The 16,732-nt window shown below is 38.5% G+C and overlaps 1 protein-coding gene and 1 long non-coding RNA gene across 4 annotated transcripts in view; one reads left to right on the forward strand and one right to left on the reverse strand.

The window, feature by feature from the left end:
- ELF2 (E74 like ETS transcription factor 2) overlaps positions 1-16,732 on the reverse strand; it is a 77,143-nt gene that overhangs the window by 11,829 nt on the left and 48,582 nt on the right. The window contains exon 1 of one of the 3 annotated variants that reach the window (XM_090288891.1): positions 7,595-7,873. The exons of 1 other annotated variant lie outside the window; for it this stretch is intronic. In XM_090288891.1, the coding sequence (XP_090145017.1) occupies positions 7,595-7,652 (58 nt within the window). In that variant the 5' untranslated portion in view covers positions 7,653-7,873. Of the gene's footprint in view, positions 1-7,594; positions 7,874-16,732 lie in introns of those variants that run through there. One more of the 3 variants, XM_090288890.1, reaches the window with a different exon arrangement.
- LOC149999227 (uncharacterized) lies at positions 7,043-14,838 on the forward strand. Its single transcript, XR_016513389.1, has 3 exons — positions 7,043-7,410; positions 13,596-13,699; positions 14,757-14,838. It is a non-coding gene; the product is annotated as an uncharacterized LOC149999227 (long non-coding RNA).

The raw sequence follows: 16,732 nt of genomic DNA on the forward strand, positions 1-16,732 counted from the left end.
TCCCCAAATGCTAGGGCTCAGCCTTAAACACCAGTCATTTGAAGAGCATTTATTTAAAATAAATAAATAAATCCGGCGACTGTTTTAGCACCTGTTGCACATCATCCACACTCTCAACCAAGGTACTGGGTCTCTCCAGTTGCTCTTTCCATTTATGGAAATCTGCTCAAAGCTAAACGGTTCCAGAGCGGCAGCCAAACCTCTCAGTAAATCTATCTTTAGGTGACCCTGCTTACTCTTATCTGCAGCTTCACTGAGGCAAAGGATTCGATCAGTGCTTCCAGCTCAACTTTAAGAAACTGAGTGTTAGTAAGTATAAAATGTATTACAATCCTCAAGTATTTTTTTCAAAGTACCTCCCTATAATACATACACTAAAGAAACAAATTTTCAGGTTTTTAGAATTTATACTAGGAATTCTTTCTCTGTAAAGGACGCTTGTGTTGCAATTTAGCTGTTGTCTTAGGTGCTATTAATAAACAATTCTGGATAAACTAATTCCTTATGTAATTGTATTAAGACAAAACCTAAAAACTACCACATTAAAATCAGAGCTTCAAATACTGGATAATACAGCAACCGAATTTTATCAGATATTTAAATTACAAGCAAAATGAAACTTGCCTAGAAATTATATATAATGCTGCCTGGAGTTCTTAACATAGTTTGAGGTACATTTTCAAAACCATAATTTCATATTAGTTATGTGAGTGGGAACTGTGTTCTAGCTCATATTTCTGACCTCAACATACTATTTATTATATTATTTCCCAGAAATATTTCACATTTACAGATTAAAACAAATAAAATATATACAAACTCAAGAAACTTTACTTATTTATCCTTTAAATTTAGAATGAGAAGACAGAAAATGCATAAATTGTCTACGAAGTACCGATCAGAAGATCTAATCCTCTCTGTGCAGTGGCCACGTGGTTGGCTGAGCGTTTACCACGTGCCCGACCCTATGCTACAAACCTGAGACGCAGCAGCGTCACTAGATTGCTGGCCTCGTGCAGCTTATACTGATAGTTCAGAGAATGCCAAAACAGTAATGGAAGTAAAAGATTTCAAAACTAAATAAAAGTGCAAAAATAATTTAAAGTTACACTGTAAGCTAAAAGCTTATTAAGAAGAGCGCCAATTTCCTTTTTTTTTTTTTTAATGCTTCTGGTTTATTTAGTCATTTTTATTTCTGAAATAACCCTACGCACATCTTTAAAAAAATGAACCCCTAAGAACTCACACTTAATTTACAATAATGTCCCATGATAGTCACCAAGAATATTTCACCCATTTTATAAAAGTAAACACTATTTCTTTTTACTTTCCTCTCATTGACATAGGTCATTTCTGATAACATAAATTTAAGAAATATTGATCCTCTTTAAGTATCTATAATTTTCTCAAAAACTTTTAAATACTAGTTTGTTCTGATCAATAATTCAAACACAATTTAAACTAAAAATTTTGCACAACTCTTAAGGATAAACATGAATTTAACAATGTTATACAATCAAAATAAGCAAACTACTCTATGAGCAAGGGCTGAAAATTCCTTTTCTTCCTCTTAAAACCTGATTTACTGGTATCTTTCTAGACCTGTGTATGAAACATATGGAAGGAAGTGATAAGCAACTCATTTTAGAAAAAGAAACAAAGACGCGAAAAGTAATCTGACATATTTTCTAGTTAACACTAGTAGTTAGTGTTGCTACTTAATACTCATGGAAGAAATAAATGTATCAGATAAATTTCAAAACTATTTTATTTTTAAACATAGTGTCATTAAATTCGCTTATGCCTCCCGTTACTATTGCTAAGAGTCTTCTTGTTCCATTTCTAGCTTTCTAATCAACTGGTGTTTGGATGGTAGACCATTCCAGACTCACTCAACAGCTGTTACTAAATACCAAACTTGGTAATTAAGTCTGACAAGAGACATACCTCTCAGCTTTGCAGAAGAGAATGCTGGCAATGGATCTAGCTCATAACAATGTTCTCAAAGTAAAAAAATAAAAAATAATAGCAATTTAATTTAAGAGCAATGGGAAAAAATTAGAAAACACTTCATTAAATGATAGTGGTATTCCCCTCCAAGCAGGACCATAAACAGTGCAAGGTCATCACTAAACTGCCACTCCTGACTTACTTCGGCTTATCCTCTAATGCCCCAGGGCCCGAAGGCCATAGGTAACAGGTGAGGGAAGAACACAAATGAATGCAGTGAAAAGAGGGAAAAAATAAAGATCGGGGACACTCCATCTTTGCCTGTTCCCCTTTGACTTTCTAATCAATATAGTTGTGCCATAAGGTTGTTTTCTGTTTGTTTGTTTCCACTTTTTTTATTGTTGTTCTATTACAGCTGTCCCATGTTTCCCCCATTGTTCTCCCCTGCCCCGTGGGATGTAAGGTTTAAAAGGGGAAAAGAATAAAATTATCTTCTAACAGTAGAGCTGTCTGACAAAACTACAACATGAACTACATAATTTTAAAATTTCCAGTAGCCATATTTAAAAAAGCAAAAGGTGAAATTTAATTTTTATTTAACCCAGTATAGCCAAGATATTGTCATTTCAACATGTAATCGACAGTTTTCCACTGCTTCAGCTTTCACATTTAAGCTAATTTTAAAATCTTTTAATTAAAAATTTAGTTTCTAAGCCATATTTCATCTACTCAATAGATCATGTGGCTAGTAGCCAGTACTGAAAAGTGCTGGCTAAATAAAACTGTATTTCAGCTATTCTCAAAGTGTTTTGGTAAAAGGACCCTTTTACACCCAAATTATTAAGGATTGCAGAGATTTTGTTTGTATAGTCCTATGTATATTTCTCCTATCTGAAATTAAGAAAACTTTAAAATGCTTATTAACTCATTTAATAAACTCAATACTTGTAAGTGCAAGTAATTTTTTTAATTCAAAATAACCTTTCTAAAATAAAATAAAATAATTAGTGAGAAGCTTTGTTTTACACTTTCACAAATCTTTTAAATATGTGGTAGATAACAGCTGGACTCTCCTATTTGCTTCCTCATTCAATCTGTTGTAACAACAAGTCTTGAAGCCTCCAGAAAACTCCTCTGAACACTTTTGAAGAGAAGAGGTAAATAATGTGTTAATATTATTACAAAAAATTTGACTTCACAGACTCAGAATCCCCAGACCAGAAATTTTAGGTGTTTAGAACTGCAGCTATAATTATCAGATATAATTAATAACACCCAAATTCTATCCTTATGTTTCTGTGAGTTTTAGCATCAAACATAAACATCAATGTATAAATTAAAATTTATGATTCCATTTCCATAAGCGCAACAGTATTTTGTCCACTTACACATAAAAGATTTTTAAGTTTTTCATAAATATTTTGTTGCATTCTTTTCATCATTTAACCTACAGATAGTACAAGGCGTTCAAATAATTATCAAGAACACTCTCATGCCCGCCCCTCTCCACCAAATCTGTTTCTGAAGGAAATTGTTTTATGTTGAATTACCCTAACTGACTACACTGATGTTACTCTAACTCGGTTTTTATATGAATTTTAGTACTAATGCTGCAATGAATTCTGAAGAGTAATTTCTAAACTCATTTTCAAGAAAATGTTAAAAAGATAATGCCATTCTTTCAGTTTTATTTAACATATGCTTCATCTTTTCACATCCTGCTAAACTTTTTCCAAACTGCTCTTTTCAAGATTGATATTAGATATTCCAATATATGATAAATTATAAATAGGATTTTCAAGTTCAAATTTCACGAGGATCTTTGACAAACCAGATACATCTTTTGTCTTGTTAGTGAAAACAGTAAGGCTAAATTTCCAGAAAAAAATTTCCCCTTTCATTGAAAACTGCCTTAAAGTAGAACAAAGCTTCTGGTGACCCTATTTCTCAATTCTCAAATTCTCAAAAAAAAAAAGAAAGAAAAGTCAAGGAAAAGATGTTTGAGAATAAGAGGGCAGAGTATTTTAACTTGAAAATCTTCTAGAAAATCCAGACTATACCTACACAACACTTCTGCATAAACATTAAGAAAGTAACGTTTTTTCCCTACAGACAACCATTTTTCCTATAATACGCTATATATACATATCCACTAGAAATAAGCTTACATAGTTAAATAAACTGTATCAGTCATATTCAAGTTCCAATTTAGGACAAAGACTAGCTAAAAGAAACTACCCTCCCAATTACATAACCTTAGACATATTCATTCACATGGTGTAATGTAAAGAAATCCAAGAAAAAAAGAAGCCTTGACCTTCTGTTAAATATTTGAGCCACTTATAACTGTAGAACCTTAAAGGTTATTAGAGATCACCTAATCAATCCTAATGAAGCCTTAAAGAAGTTCAGTCACTAGTATACAGACAGTTCAGTGACAGGTGGCTGCAGGTCCACATCTCCTGACTTCAGAGATAAGGCTCTTTCTCACATATCCTGTTGCCAGTGGAAGTTTTATAAAGTATGTCAAATCTTCACCACAAAAATGTTTTGTATGCTGAGTGATTTTTATTGACTTGAGAGACACAAACAGACAGACATTGCTTTGCTTTGCTGTTCCACCCATTTATGCATTAATTGGTTGTTCCTTGTATGTGCCCTGACCCAGGATCAAACCCTCAACCTTGGTGTATCAAGATGATGCATTAACCAACTGAGCTAGCCAGCCAAAGCTGAAAGTGATTTTTAATAACACTAAGCTTATTTATTTCACTCTTTAGTCAAACTCCTCTAACAGCATAAATGTTTGTAACTAAAGCTGAAGTTGATAGCTAAAGTTGATACTTAAGCCTCTAAAGGAGGGAAATAAAAGCAAAATATATCCTCTAGTACCTTAACAAATAACAATAGTAGTGATAACACTAAGTGCCTTATTACTAACTTAGAAAAAATTTATGCTAACAATATTCGACTTAAAAGCTTATCTCCTCCATAAGTTTTCCTTATTATCATTCTACACTAATCATCAACGCATTATAGCAATCACTACATATTAACATTTATATATTTATATATAGATTTTCATCTGTGTCTTCAATTAAGACTGTAAAATCTTTGAGGAGGAATTATGTGTAACACCTGATGACTTCCCTCAAGATATCACTATGTCCATTTTACAAACATTACAAACTACTCTCCCAACCGTCACTGGAAACTAGCAGCAATAAAAATTTAGATCCATGATTCTTCATTTTCTGGGCCACCTTTCCTCCCCAACTTTTAACTCACTGAATAAGCCTTGGGTAAATCAGCAAACCTATATCAAGTTTCCTTCTAAAATAGGGCTTGTAAAGGAGTCTCAGATTACATGAACATGATTGAGGAAATACTTTGAAAACAATTACACGTAAAACATATTCTTTAGAGGACATTAAAATCATGATGCAAACCTCGACTGTAAGGTTTGTATATACTAAAGAAATGCAACAGGGCTGAAAGTCAACATTTAAAAAAAGAAAAACCCATAACAAAGAGAGAAAAAATTGTATTTTCAAACTGTGGACTGTCTACACTGTCTACATGTATCCAAGCTAAATATCTACAGGTCACATTCAGTTTCACCAATAATTCCAAAAGCTTATGATACCTTCCACCGGCAAAATTAAGCCCTCTACCTTTACAATATTTTTCAAAATTCAGACTGCAAGAGTTATTCTAAGGTTCTCTCGGTAGGTTCAAAATCACTGGAAAGACTTCTTGAAATGTACACGTTTATCACTCACAGAAATATCACTGACCCAATCAATCGTATAAAGCCAAAAATTCCATCCTTTAATTCACAGTGTTATTAGTGGACTGAGCATACACAAAGAACCAAGTTTTCCTTGGACTCTGACTCTTATTCACTAACACTTTTAAGTTCTTGCCCTGATCAGAAAACTGTCAAATGTGTTTTAATCACTACTCAGTAAACTGATTTTTCTTTGGGACCTTTGAAACGTTTAGTATTACATTTTTTAGAGTAAAGGTTGGTCCCTCGTTGTGTTACATAATGCATATGGTTATACTGTAATATTCCAGACTATTTAAAGTTGTTACATTTAGAGACACACATGTGGTCATGATTCTCCCTAACCGAACAGAATCACAGTTTCACCAACCAAACTTAATTTCACGTTCCCTACCTAAAAACAATGGAAGGGAAACAGAGGGAAAGATCTTTTACAGCATTACTCTTTGGTGCATATTTCCCACCTTCTAATTCCCATCGACGGCGATATGAAACAGAACCGGGGGAGGAACATGTATGTTTATTATTCCAGTAAGTAAATAGGATGCGAGCACCGCTGCTTCGATTCCGGACCCTGGCTGCTGTGTCTATTAAGCAAAGCTGCTTTTTCTCTGTAACTTAAGTCCGTGCCCTTCCGCTGCAGCAGTGGCGCTGCACATCCCCCACCCCCGCGGCCACTTCCGTGTTTACACTCCTCTTCCCTCCAATTCCATGCGTACATTGTCAGCTCCACTCCCGCCCAGCCTTCATTGGCCCAGCGCGGGCCCGGAGTCCCGCCCCCAGAAATCAACGTTCTCAGTTGGAACGTCTCAGCGAGCAGATTGGAACCCGAGGCCTGTCAATCCCGGTGGTTCTGTCCTCTCCGAGGCGCTTCCGCTATGGTGGGAGGTTTGGGGGGGAGGGGGAAAGGGGGCAATTCCGTGCTGAGACTTCCCTGGGGCCAAGACTCCCTCCCGCCGCCCCACTCCTTCACATTCACCCACTGTTTACAAAAATAAGTCCTCTTCTCTAACGCCCCAACGCTCCGGGTCAGGGGTACACGAGATATTCCGTGTCCTTCCCATTCTCTCCCCATTAAAAAAATAAAAAAACCCACGAGGGAAGGGGCATAAGCCTACTTCTTCACAGCCACCCGCTCCCGAAGGAAAGGAAGGCGGGTGGCCAAAAGAAACGGCACCCCGGGCCGCCCCGCGTTCAGTGACCCTTTCCAGAACCGTTACTCCCGAGATTACACAAGGTGGGGATGCGAGGGTGGTGGGTCAGAACATTTTTTTTTTTTTTTTTTTTTTTGGCGGGTAGCGGTCTACCGGACAAGGCCCGGGGCTGCCTCGTCCACGCGGAAGTCGTGGATCTGCGGACCGAGCCCGAGAAGAACGGGGCGGGGGTGGCGAGCGTTCACCGGGGGAGCCCTCCGCCCCCGGCCGCGGGCGCTAGCGGCCTCTCCGGCCAGACAGCGTGGCAGGCGCAGCCCAGACAACAGCCTCACTCACTTCCTGGTTCCTCGGCAACTGGGGTGAAGCGCACAACTCGTCCGCCCCCGAGTCCCCAACTTAACTGCGCCTCGGTCCCCCGGCACCCGCTGCCAGCGCTCCGCCCGACAGCTGCCGCCGCCGCCCGCCGAACCCACCCCGGAGCGAGAGCGCCGGATTCGAGGCAGGTTACTCGCCAAGGTGATCACTTCCTGATTCGTCGCCTCCATTACTTCATTCACTACCCCCCTTTCCCCCGGCCGCCCCAGCGGCTGAGGTGCACACTGTACCCCCGGCACTGACCACCGCAGGGGAGTCACCCCGCCTTCTGTGCACCCCTCTGCTGCCGCCCCGATGCGCAGGAGGAAAGTTCCCCTGCCCTTACCAGCCCGAATGAGCAGATCCAGCTGGTTCGTGGGTCCCTCATGCAGAGACGTCGCCATGTTTATCCCGGGGCTGGAGCTGCTGCTGCTTCACATTGACTTACACCGTGAGCAGCGGCGGCGGGGGAGGAGGCGGAACCCACGGCCGGGGCCACGCCGTGCGGCCGACACACACTCACGCACTCGCACACACTCAGACGCCCAGATCCTTGCGCGTCCTCCGACAGGAAGCCGAGGCCGGCCCGCCTCCCGCCGCCGGGCTGAGAAACCCCACCACCTAACGGCAGGGGCAGGGGCGGCGGCGGCGGCGGCGGCGGCGGCGGGGGCCGCCTCGGCTGGCAGCGCGATCCTTCCGCCCCGCGCCAGACAGGAAGTCCCGACGCCCGCCCGACAGGGCCCGGCCCGCGGCCACAGGGACACCTGAGGCTGGGAGCCGCGCCGGGCGCCGCGGCCCGCACGGGGCCCCTCGGCAGGAAGAGGCACATTTCACGCTCTGCGCACGGAAACTCGGCGATTGTCCCCACTCTGGAAACGAGCCATTAAGTCAAATGTTCTTCCTGGAAGAGATCGAACACGTCGGCCCGCGGCGGTCAGTGAAGGTGGCCGCTGAACTTGTTGGGCCGTTTCAAAGCTTATGCAACATGTACGCCGCTCACTTGAAAGGGCTGCTCTTTAGAACAGAAATACCAACCCAAAAAGTCATACCAAGTATTCCAAAAACTGGACTTGGAAAGTACTTTCGGAGACCGACTGCGTCCTTTTTCCTCTGTGGAAGGCACGCTAAGCAGGCACTTCTTTATAAACAACAGGACATGCCAGCCTCTGGGAGCTTTGATTAGCCTCCCCCAATGTGCTGGTCGTGAAATTCAAGCACCCGTTCATTTCTAGTTGGTTTCGTTTGAGAACAAATAAACGCATTCATTTACAGCATCATCTACTTTTAAAAATCTTTTCCGTAAAGACATTATTACCAATAAAGTTCACATTAAGATACAACAGAAGAGGGAAATGAATTGTCATTCAGTGACACAAGAAATCAAACCAATAAAATGACTCAGATGAGGTTTCATTTAAAAAAGTTTCCCTGGTTTAAGAATTTCATAATATAAAAAATGTTTGAAATAAAATCTGCCCTAATGTTGCTCCTACACAAAATTTACATAACTGCCTCCTACACAGTAAGTGCTCCATAAGTATTTGCTGAATAAACATAAAAAATGATTTGGCAGTTACAAATTTAGAATAAGGCATAATTTTTATGATCTGGAGTGAACTGGGCTGATAATCTAGAGGAAAAAAATTTTCCAGTGGTAATATTAATGCAATATCATTTGACAAATATTTGTCCAACATGTCAGTGCAACTTAAGACTTTTTTTCTTTCTTTCCATTTCTTCTAAATATTCATTTACTCTCTGGCCCCTTTCCCTGGGCCCCTCACTGTGATCCCCACCCTCCCAAAAAAGAACCTATAGGCCATTTCCAAAGTACAACTCCCCTTTGAAAAAAAATATGGATCTCTTTCTTGCACTGGGTAACCTTCCCACCCATTGGCCCAAAGGAAGTATAGGACTGGTAGTTTGTATTTTTTATTTCTAGTCAGTTTAAAATAAGGATCATAGGTTGATAGGCAGCATCTGAAGACAGCCAGGTTCCAGATGATAAGGAACACAAAAGGAGTAACTGCTGGCTTTAGGCAGATAACTGAAATTATAACAAATCCAAATTTCCACTCCTATCAATCCGTTTTCCAAGTATTGTATTTAGAAAGGAAAAGAGTACTGTAAGCCAAAGGTTCATTTTTCCCTGGATGTGACAGGTAAGCTTGGCTCAGGAAGGAGTACTCTCCCCAACGTAGGCGTCAGTTTCAAGCCTGATGCCTAACTTTTACTTTACTAGTTGCTTCCTGATCTGTATCTTAAGCAGTGAATAGTATGTGTATAGGTGTGTACTTACTTGCTGTATATCTTAATTACATGTATCCATGTCAACCTTATATTTTAAATTCTAAAAAAACAGAAGCTATATCCAATCCTCCATTATACATCAGTTACTATACACACACCTATATACTAGATATGCATGTGTGTGTTTAAATGACAGAAATTAATGAAGAAAAACTGATTCCTATATATTTAGTGCTCTTGTGAAAATACAAGTTCCTGGCCTTTACTGCACTTCTGAGATGCTATCATCGTAAGGGGAATTCGGCCTTGCTACTGTAACTAGGCTTTCAAAAGCCGCCAATACTTTTTAGGAACCAGTAATACTAGACTAGGAATAGCAAGTAAGGATAGACTGTTGCTAGTAAAAGAAATTGACACAAATTTTCAGGAAAGCAATGTAGCATTATGTATCAAAAGGGTGAAAGAGGTTCATATATTCTGACCCAGGAATTTCATTTCCAGGGTCTAGCCTGAGGAAACAATCAGGACAGTCCATGGATTGTGCTATTAAAAACGTGTTTGAAGAATTTAACATGGCAAAATATTAAAATATAAATGTGGCAGGATTTAAATATATATGTATTTTTTCCATACAATGTGACTCAAACCATGTAGTATATATGAATATACTTGTATATATATAATATGTATGCGTGTGTGTATGCACACATCACACACATATCTGCATTTCTCAAGTCTTTAAGATGAAGCAGATATTAATAAGCAGAATAAAAAATTGAGTGAAAAGGTAGGTTAACATGGTAGACATTAGAGAGCAAATTCATATTCTGCTAATAACATCACAGAAGGCCATCTTCATATAAATGTTACTGCTGTGTCTTCGCAGGAAAAAAAAAAAAAGTAAAAAGTAGCCAACTCTTATTGAATGGAAAGCCACTATGCTAAATGCTTCCTCTTCCCTTTTCTCACTTAGTCCTCTCTGCCTTACTAGGAAATAGATATTACTATTGTGCTCATTTTATAGATGAGGAATCGACAGCTCCTTGACTGAGGTGTGAGTTAATGGAAGGCAGGGCCAGGATTTGAACTCAAGCACCTCTGACTCGTATCCTCAAACACTCCCCAACCACCAAAGTAACAAGGCCTGTTTATCTGTTATGATGCATTTAGCACCTATGGATTTTCTTGTCTGAAAAATTTTTTTCTATTCCTCCCTTCAAGAGGGGGAGCCTTATTCCTCTTCTGCTTTTGAGTGTGGGCTGAACTTAATGGCTCACTACCAACAAACAGGAGAAAGCTTTAAGTGATGGTGTGCGACTTCAGAAATTCTCTGCATGACCTCTGCCTTTTTAGTCCCACTCTGGAAGGAAGCCCACTGCCATGTTATGAGTATACTCAAGTGACTCTGTGGAGAAGCCCCTTAGTCATGTGACAGAGCTATCTAGGAGACAGAACCTCCAGCCCTAACCAAGCCTTCAGATGACCGCAGCTTTTTGAAAGTCCCTGAGCTAGAACCACGCAGTTAAGCCGCTCACCAAACCTCAACCTCAATACCATACAATAAATGTTTGCTAAGATTTTTTTTTTTTTTTTTTAGAAAAAAGGGGAGGGGAGGGAGAAAGAGAGGGAGAGAAACATTAACGTGTGAGAGAAACATAGGTTGGTCGCCTCTCACATGCCCCCTACTGGGGACCTGGGCCCTGACTGGGAATTGAACCTGCAACCTTTTGGTTTGCAGGCTGGCACTCAATCCACTAAACTACACCAGCCAGGGTTAAATGTTTGTTGTTTTAAGCTGCTAAATTTGGGGTAATTTGTTAATCAGCAAAAGACGAATAAATACAGAAGGAAGGAACAGTTTAAACTCCCAACTAGTGACATTTCCCAGCTTAGCTAAAGGAAGAGCAGGGTGAAGTTTGTAAATGACCTCCAATTTTCAACTACAAAGCCCTGCGCAGTTCTCTCCATTCCTTAATCCTTTATAGTCTGGGCATTGAGTCTTTTATCCTCCCATCTCTCTATTTTGAAAACAAGTCTTTATATTATAATAATTATCATTAAAGTCTAATGAAACTAAAAATAATTAGATATCCTTGGCTATTCAAATGATTTTATGGTCCAATAGTAACCAAGGTGGGAAAAATTCTTGGGTGATATATAAATATACAACTGTTTCTAATACAATATAGGTTTTCAATTTTGGGTTTTTTTTAGCTTGCCCTGGTGATTTCACTTGTGTTTTCCTTTTATCTGGTACACAGAATCATAAAATGTTACGGCTGGAAAGGAGCCTAGAGACAACATCACTGAGAGGTTTGCAAAAAATAAGGGACCTGAATATCACGATCTCTTTTCCTGACTACCATGAATGAAATACATATTATGCTTTAAACACACACACACACACACACACACACACACACACACACACACACAAACTGTATGCTCTATCAGATACTAGTAAAAAAAAAAAGGTCAAAACAGGCTTTAAGGTTTAAAAAAATTATAGGTAGGCCCTGGCTGGTGGGGCTCAGTTGGTTGGAGCAGACCAGAAGGTCACAAGTTCGATTTTCTGTCAGGGTACCTACCTATGGTTCAATCTCTAATTGGGGTGCATACAGGAAGCAACCAATCGATGTTTTCACTCTCAAATCGATGTTTCTCTCTCTCTCTCTCTCTCCCCCTTCCCCTCTCTCTAAAAGTGGTGAAAAAATGTCCCCAGCTGAGGATTTTTTAAAAAAATCAATAAAAGGGAAAATGCCATTTAAAAAATAATAAAAATTAAAAATTATAGGTTGGAATCAAAGGGAAGAGATATTCTATCCATTAATGTTGTCTTTCTATAATTTGGGAAAAGGATGCCAATTTCCTACTTTAGTAATACTGACAGCTCTTTAACGACCAATGGTAGAGTTATTTGAGAATCACTGATTTTTCCCAAAGACCTCATTTTACACATCAGGAAACTGAGACCCCAAGAAGTGAAATAATTTGACCAAAGTCACACAGTATCTGTGATTTCAAAGACAAAAACCCTACAAAACAATCTTCATCTATAACACATAGAACATACAAAATAGATTAAAAATTAAATCAACTGTAAATTGCAAAATGGTGGTTTAGCTTTTCTTTAATCTCAAAAACTAAAGCAATGGTTAATCTTTCTAAGAAAAAATTTCTTAAAGATTTTACTTATTTGTTTTTAGAGAGGGGAAGGGAGGGAGAAAAGAGATGGAGAGAAACACCAATGCGTGGTTGCCTCTTGTGCGTCCCCAACTGGGTTCCTGACCTGCAACCCAGGCATGTGCCCTGACTGGGGATCGAACCAGCGACCCTTTGATTCACAGGCCAGCGCTCAATCCACTGAGCCACACCAGCCAGGGCTTGAAATCTTGTTTTTAAGTAGAAAAAAATTTTGAGCAGTGAATGGTGAAAGAACAATAAGAGGAGGCCAGTCTTAAGCTTTTCTGATCAAACTAAGGAGGAAATCCAAAGCTGGGTTTGGTGTGTTGGGCATGTTTAGGAAGGAAAGAAAGGGTCAAGAAAACTAAGTGAGCAAGTGATTTAGGACCATTAAGTAAAGCCTGGTTCACCAACATTGGAAAATAGGCAATAAATATAGGAATGCAGTCTACAGATGTACAAAGAGGAAAGAAAATGAATTTTTTCATATTTTTATACTACTGTTTAATTCTCTGTTTGCAGTTTTTCTACTCTTATTCTATTTAATGGTCAGGTTTTATAAAATACTATTAAAATGAAGATGTTTGAGCCCATAATCACATATTCATTCACTTATCCAACAAATAATTATCCAGCACTTCGAGCAAGTTTCTGTTGCAGGCACCTATTCCTGTACCTCGTAGCACTAAATGGGACAAAAATAATAATAAATAAGTTTTCTCAACTCACACAGAACCCCCACTAAGGATGAAATTCTCAGAGACAGTATGATATACGGAATTGCTTAGTGGCCATATGCTACAGTTTGGGCTACTACCCAGGAAAATTATATTATTTACATGTATAAAAGCCTTAAGACATGGACTTTTTTTTCTTTTCCGGTCCTCAACGGAGGATATGTTTATTTATTTTAGAGAGGAAGAAAAGGAGGGAGAGAGCGAAACATTGATGTGAGAGAGAAATATGGATCGGTGGCCTCCCACAGGCTCCGGGACCGGGGATCCAACACACAACCTAGGTATGTGCCGTAGGTATGTGTGGGAATTGAACCCGCAACCTTTTTGGCGTATGGAACAACGCGCCAACCAACTGAGCCACCTGGCCGGGGCAAGACATGGACTTTTAATAGGGGTTAGAAAAACATAAAATTTTGTTGGCAAAATGTACATTTTTTTGAGAAGGGCCATGGCTATTTTAAGATTTTCAAAGACATCCGCAACTCCCCAAAGTTATTTTATCCTAAGTTACGCTGCCATATGCATTTATGGACCATGAAAACCCTATGATGAATAAGGATCCAATATGTACTTAAATTTTGAGACTGATGATGTGGCTTAGGTTCATGTTTTCTGCATTTTACTTAAGTTATCCCTGGGCCAGACTCTCCTTGACACTGATTCCTCACTTTATGGTTTATCCCGGGTTTATTCTTAGCAGCCACTCCTAGAACACTGTCAACTGATTATTGTAGGTAGTCTTTCCTAATGGATGGTAGACAAACAACTGTTTTCAAATAGCATTTACAATGCACCCTTTTGTGCATGACACCTTGAAAAGAGTTAAAATAGTTAATGAGCTCTAAATTTTAACCCTTTGCGTGCCAACATCGCTGTGGGAGACACTCACAAATTTTCCCAAAAGTGCCAGCGTCGCTCCCAGCGACTCTTTTTTCGATGGCTATAAGTGTAAATAACAACGGGATAATTTGTATTTTATGTTTTGTTCTCTTTTTTGTACCTCAGGTTATATATTGATGTAATTTTTTCTCATGTTGAGCCAAATTTCAAATTACATGTGGCACTCAAAGGGTTAAGTAACACATAAAACAACTGATTTCGAGGGCTTGGGTTCTTTATTATCATTAGCAAATGTTTAGACACTGGAAAATTTTTTTCAATTCCTGTGAAACTTTACAAGGGCTAAAACATGATTCTTTTTTTAGCATGTTGATGAAGAAATTGACTACAGATTTCTTAACCAAAACACATTACAACTACAAGCCAAATTCTATTTTGATTGATTCCAAAAGGAATATTAACTAATTTCTCTGTGCTCTCCCTGCCCTTGAAATATAGGTTCTGCACCCCACCTACCCATTGGACGGTTCCTCAAAAGTCAACACTGAGCTTTCAAATGGGGGAAAAAATCAGGACAACTGTAACAGCATAATAAAATATAATTTTTTAAAAAAATTTAAGTCAACACTGAACTTTCAATTACCAAACCCACAACCTCCTCTTAGTCTTCACCTGACTCTACCTATCCAAAAACCAGCATTACTGACCACCCCTTATTGAAACCCATCCTTTCATTTGATTTTCATGATAATAAACTGTCTGGCTTTGTTTTTATTCCTATTTGTTTCTTTTCAGTTGACCTCACCCACTTTTCAACAATCCTTAATCGTGGCTGTTCCCCCAAAGTATCACTCTTAGCCACCTTCTCTCTTCATTCTCTGCTCTACCAAGAGTGCTATTTAGCATCCGTTCACTGCCAAGGCTTTCAGTATTATTTCCGCACTTACTCAAAAACCAACAGCTCCAGGCTCGACTTACTATTTTTTTAGCTCTAGCTAAACAGATTTCCAATTTATGGTAAGCATCTTCATTTGGAAAATCCACTGACACGGGAAGGTCTTTTATATACAAATCTCCTTTGTTTCCTCTGTCATCCGCTTCACAATCATCCCAGGCTAGAAATGAGTCATTTGTGTTTCTACTTTAGGAACTCATCTCATACAGTTTTTGAGAGGGATTTAATTACAAAAAACAATGTTACAATCACGTACCCATTACACAGGACCAACTGCTTTGTTATTTCATGGCTCGAAGGTGGGGTTGTCCCCCTAAGAAATAGCATATTAAAGGTGAAGATGACATCTTTGAGAATTACCTCCAGTCTTATTCACCATTCGGTCTCTCCAAAGAAACCACTAACATGAGTTCTGTATATATTCTTTCATTCTATTGTTTACACTTTTATTTTTGTGTGTGTATATATATTTGTGTGTGTCTGTGTGTGTGTATCTCAGAATGATATATAGCATTATTTTGCATGCTTTGGTACATAAATAACATTATACTACATATGCCATTATAAAATTTACTTTTTTGATTCAAGATTTGTATTCTATATAAATATAGCTGTGCTTTTTAGATGCTACAAAGTATTTCAGTACATCAATTCACCCCATTTTATTTATCAAATTATCTACTGGTAGGAAAATTAAGTTGCTTCCATTTCTCACTTTTATAAATAAGGCTGCAAAAAAATCTCTTCTAGGTTTTCTTAATTATATATGTTAGAGTCTCTCCACAGTATATACCTATGAATATAATTTTTAGTACACAAAATAAATGAATTTTTTATTTTATGTTACTCTCTCCAAAGGAGATGTGCAAGTCTAAAATCCCACCAGTGATGTGTGAGAGATCCCATTTTTTCTCACAGTCTTGTCAATAAAAATATGATCACTTTTTAAATTTTTGGCATCTGTTGGGTGACAAGAAATTTTACACTGTTGTACCAATTTGCATATACTTAATAATTACTGATAGACATTTTTTTTATACACCTATTGGCCATTACAGTTTCCCTATGAATTGCCTATTCATAGCCTTTGTCATTTTTCTACATCTTTTGTCTCACTAATCTGTAGAATGTTAACATACTCTAGATAATAATTCATATATAAGTTCCAAATATCCTCTGCCAGCCTGCTGTCTGGCTTTTAATTTGGTCAGTCTATGGTATCCTTTGTCCTACAAAAGTTTTTAATTTTGATAGAGTTTAATTAATACATGTTTTCCCTTATAGTATATGTTAAGTAGTCCTTGGAATAAAAAGGAAATCATAAAGGAATTTTAAAATATTTAGAAATTAATTACAATAAAAAAAACCAACATGCCAAACAATGTGTGACATAACTAAAATAATACTAGAGGTCAGGAAATTAAAAATTTTTTAAATAAGTGAAGCACATTCACTTCATAGGCATGGGTAAATTAGCAGAACAAACACAAACAAGAAGGAAGGAAATAATGAAGAACAA

The sequence above is a fragment of the Furipterus horrens genome, unplaced genomic scaffold, assembly GCF_987537825.1.
Source record: "Furipterus horrens unplaced genomic scaffold, mFurHor1.1.pri manual_scaffold_10, whole genome shotgun sequence".
NCBI lineage: Eukaryota > Metazoa > Chordata > Mammalia > Chiroptera > Furipteridae > Furipterus > Furipterus horrens.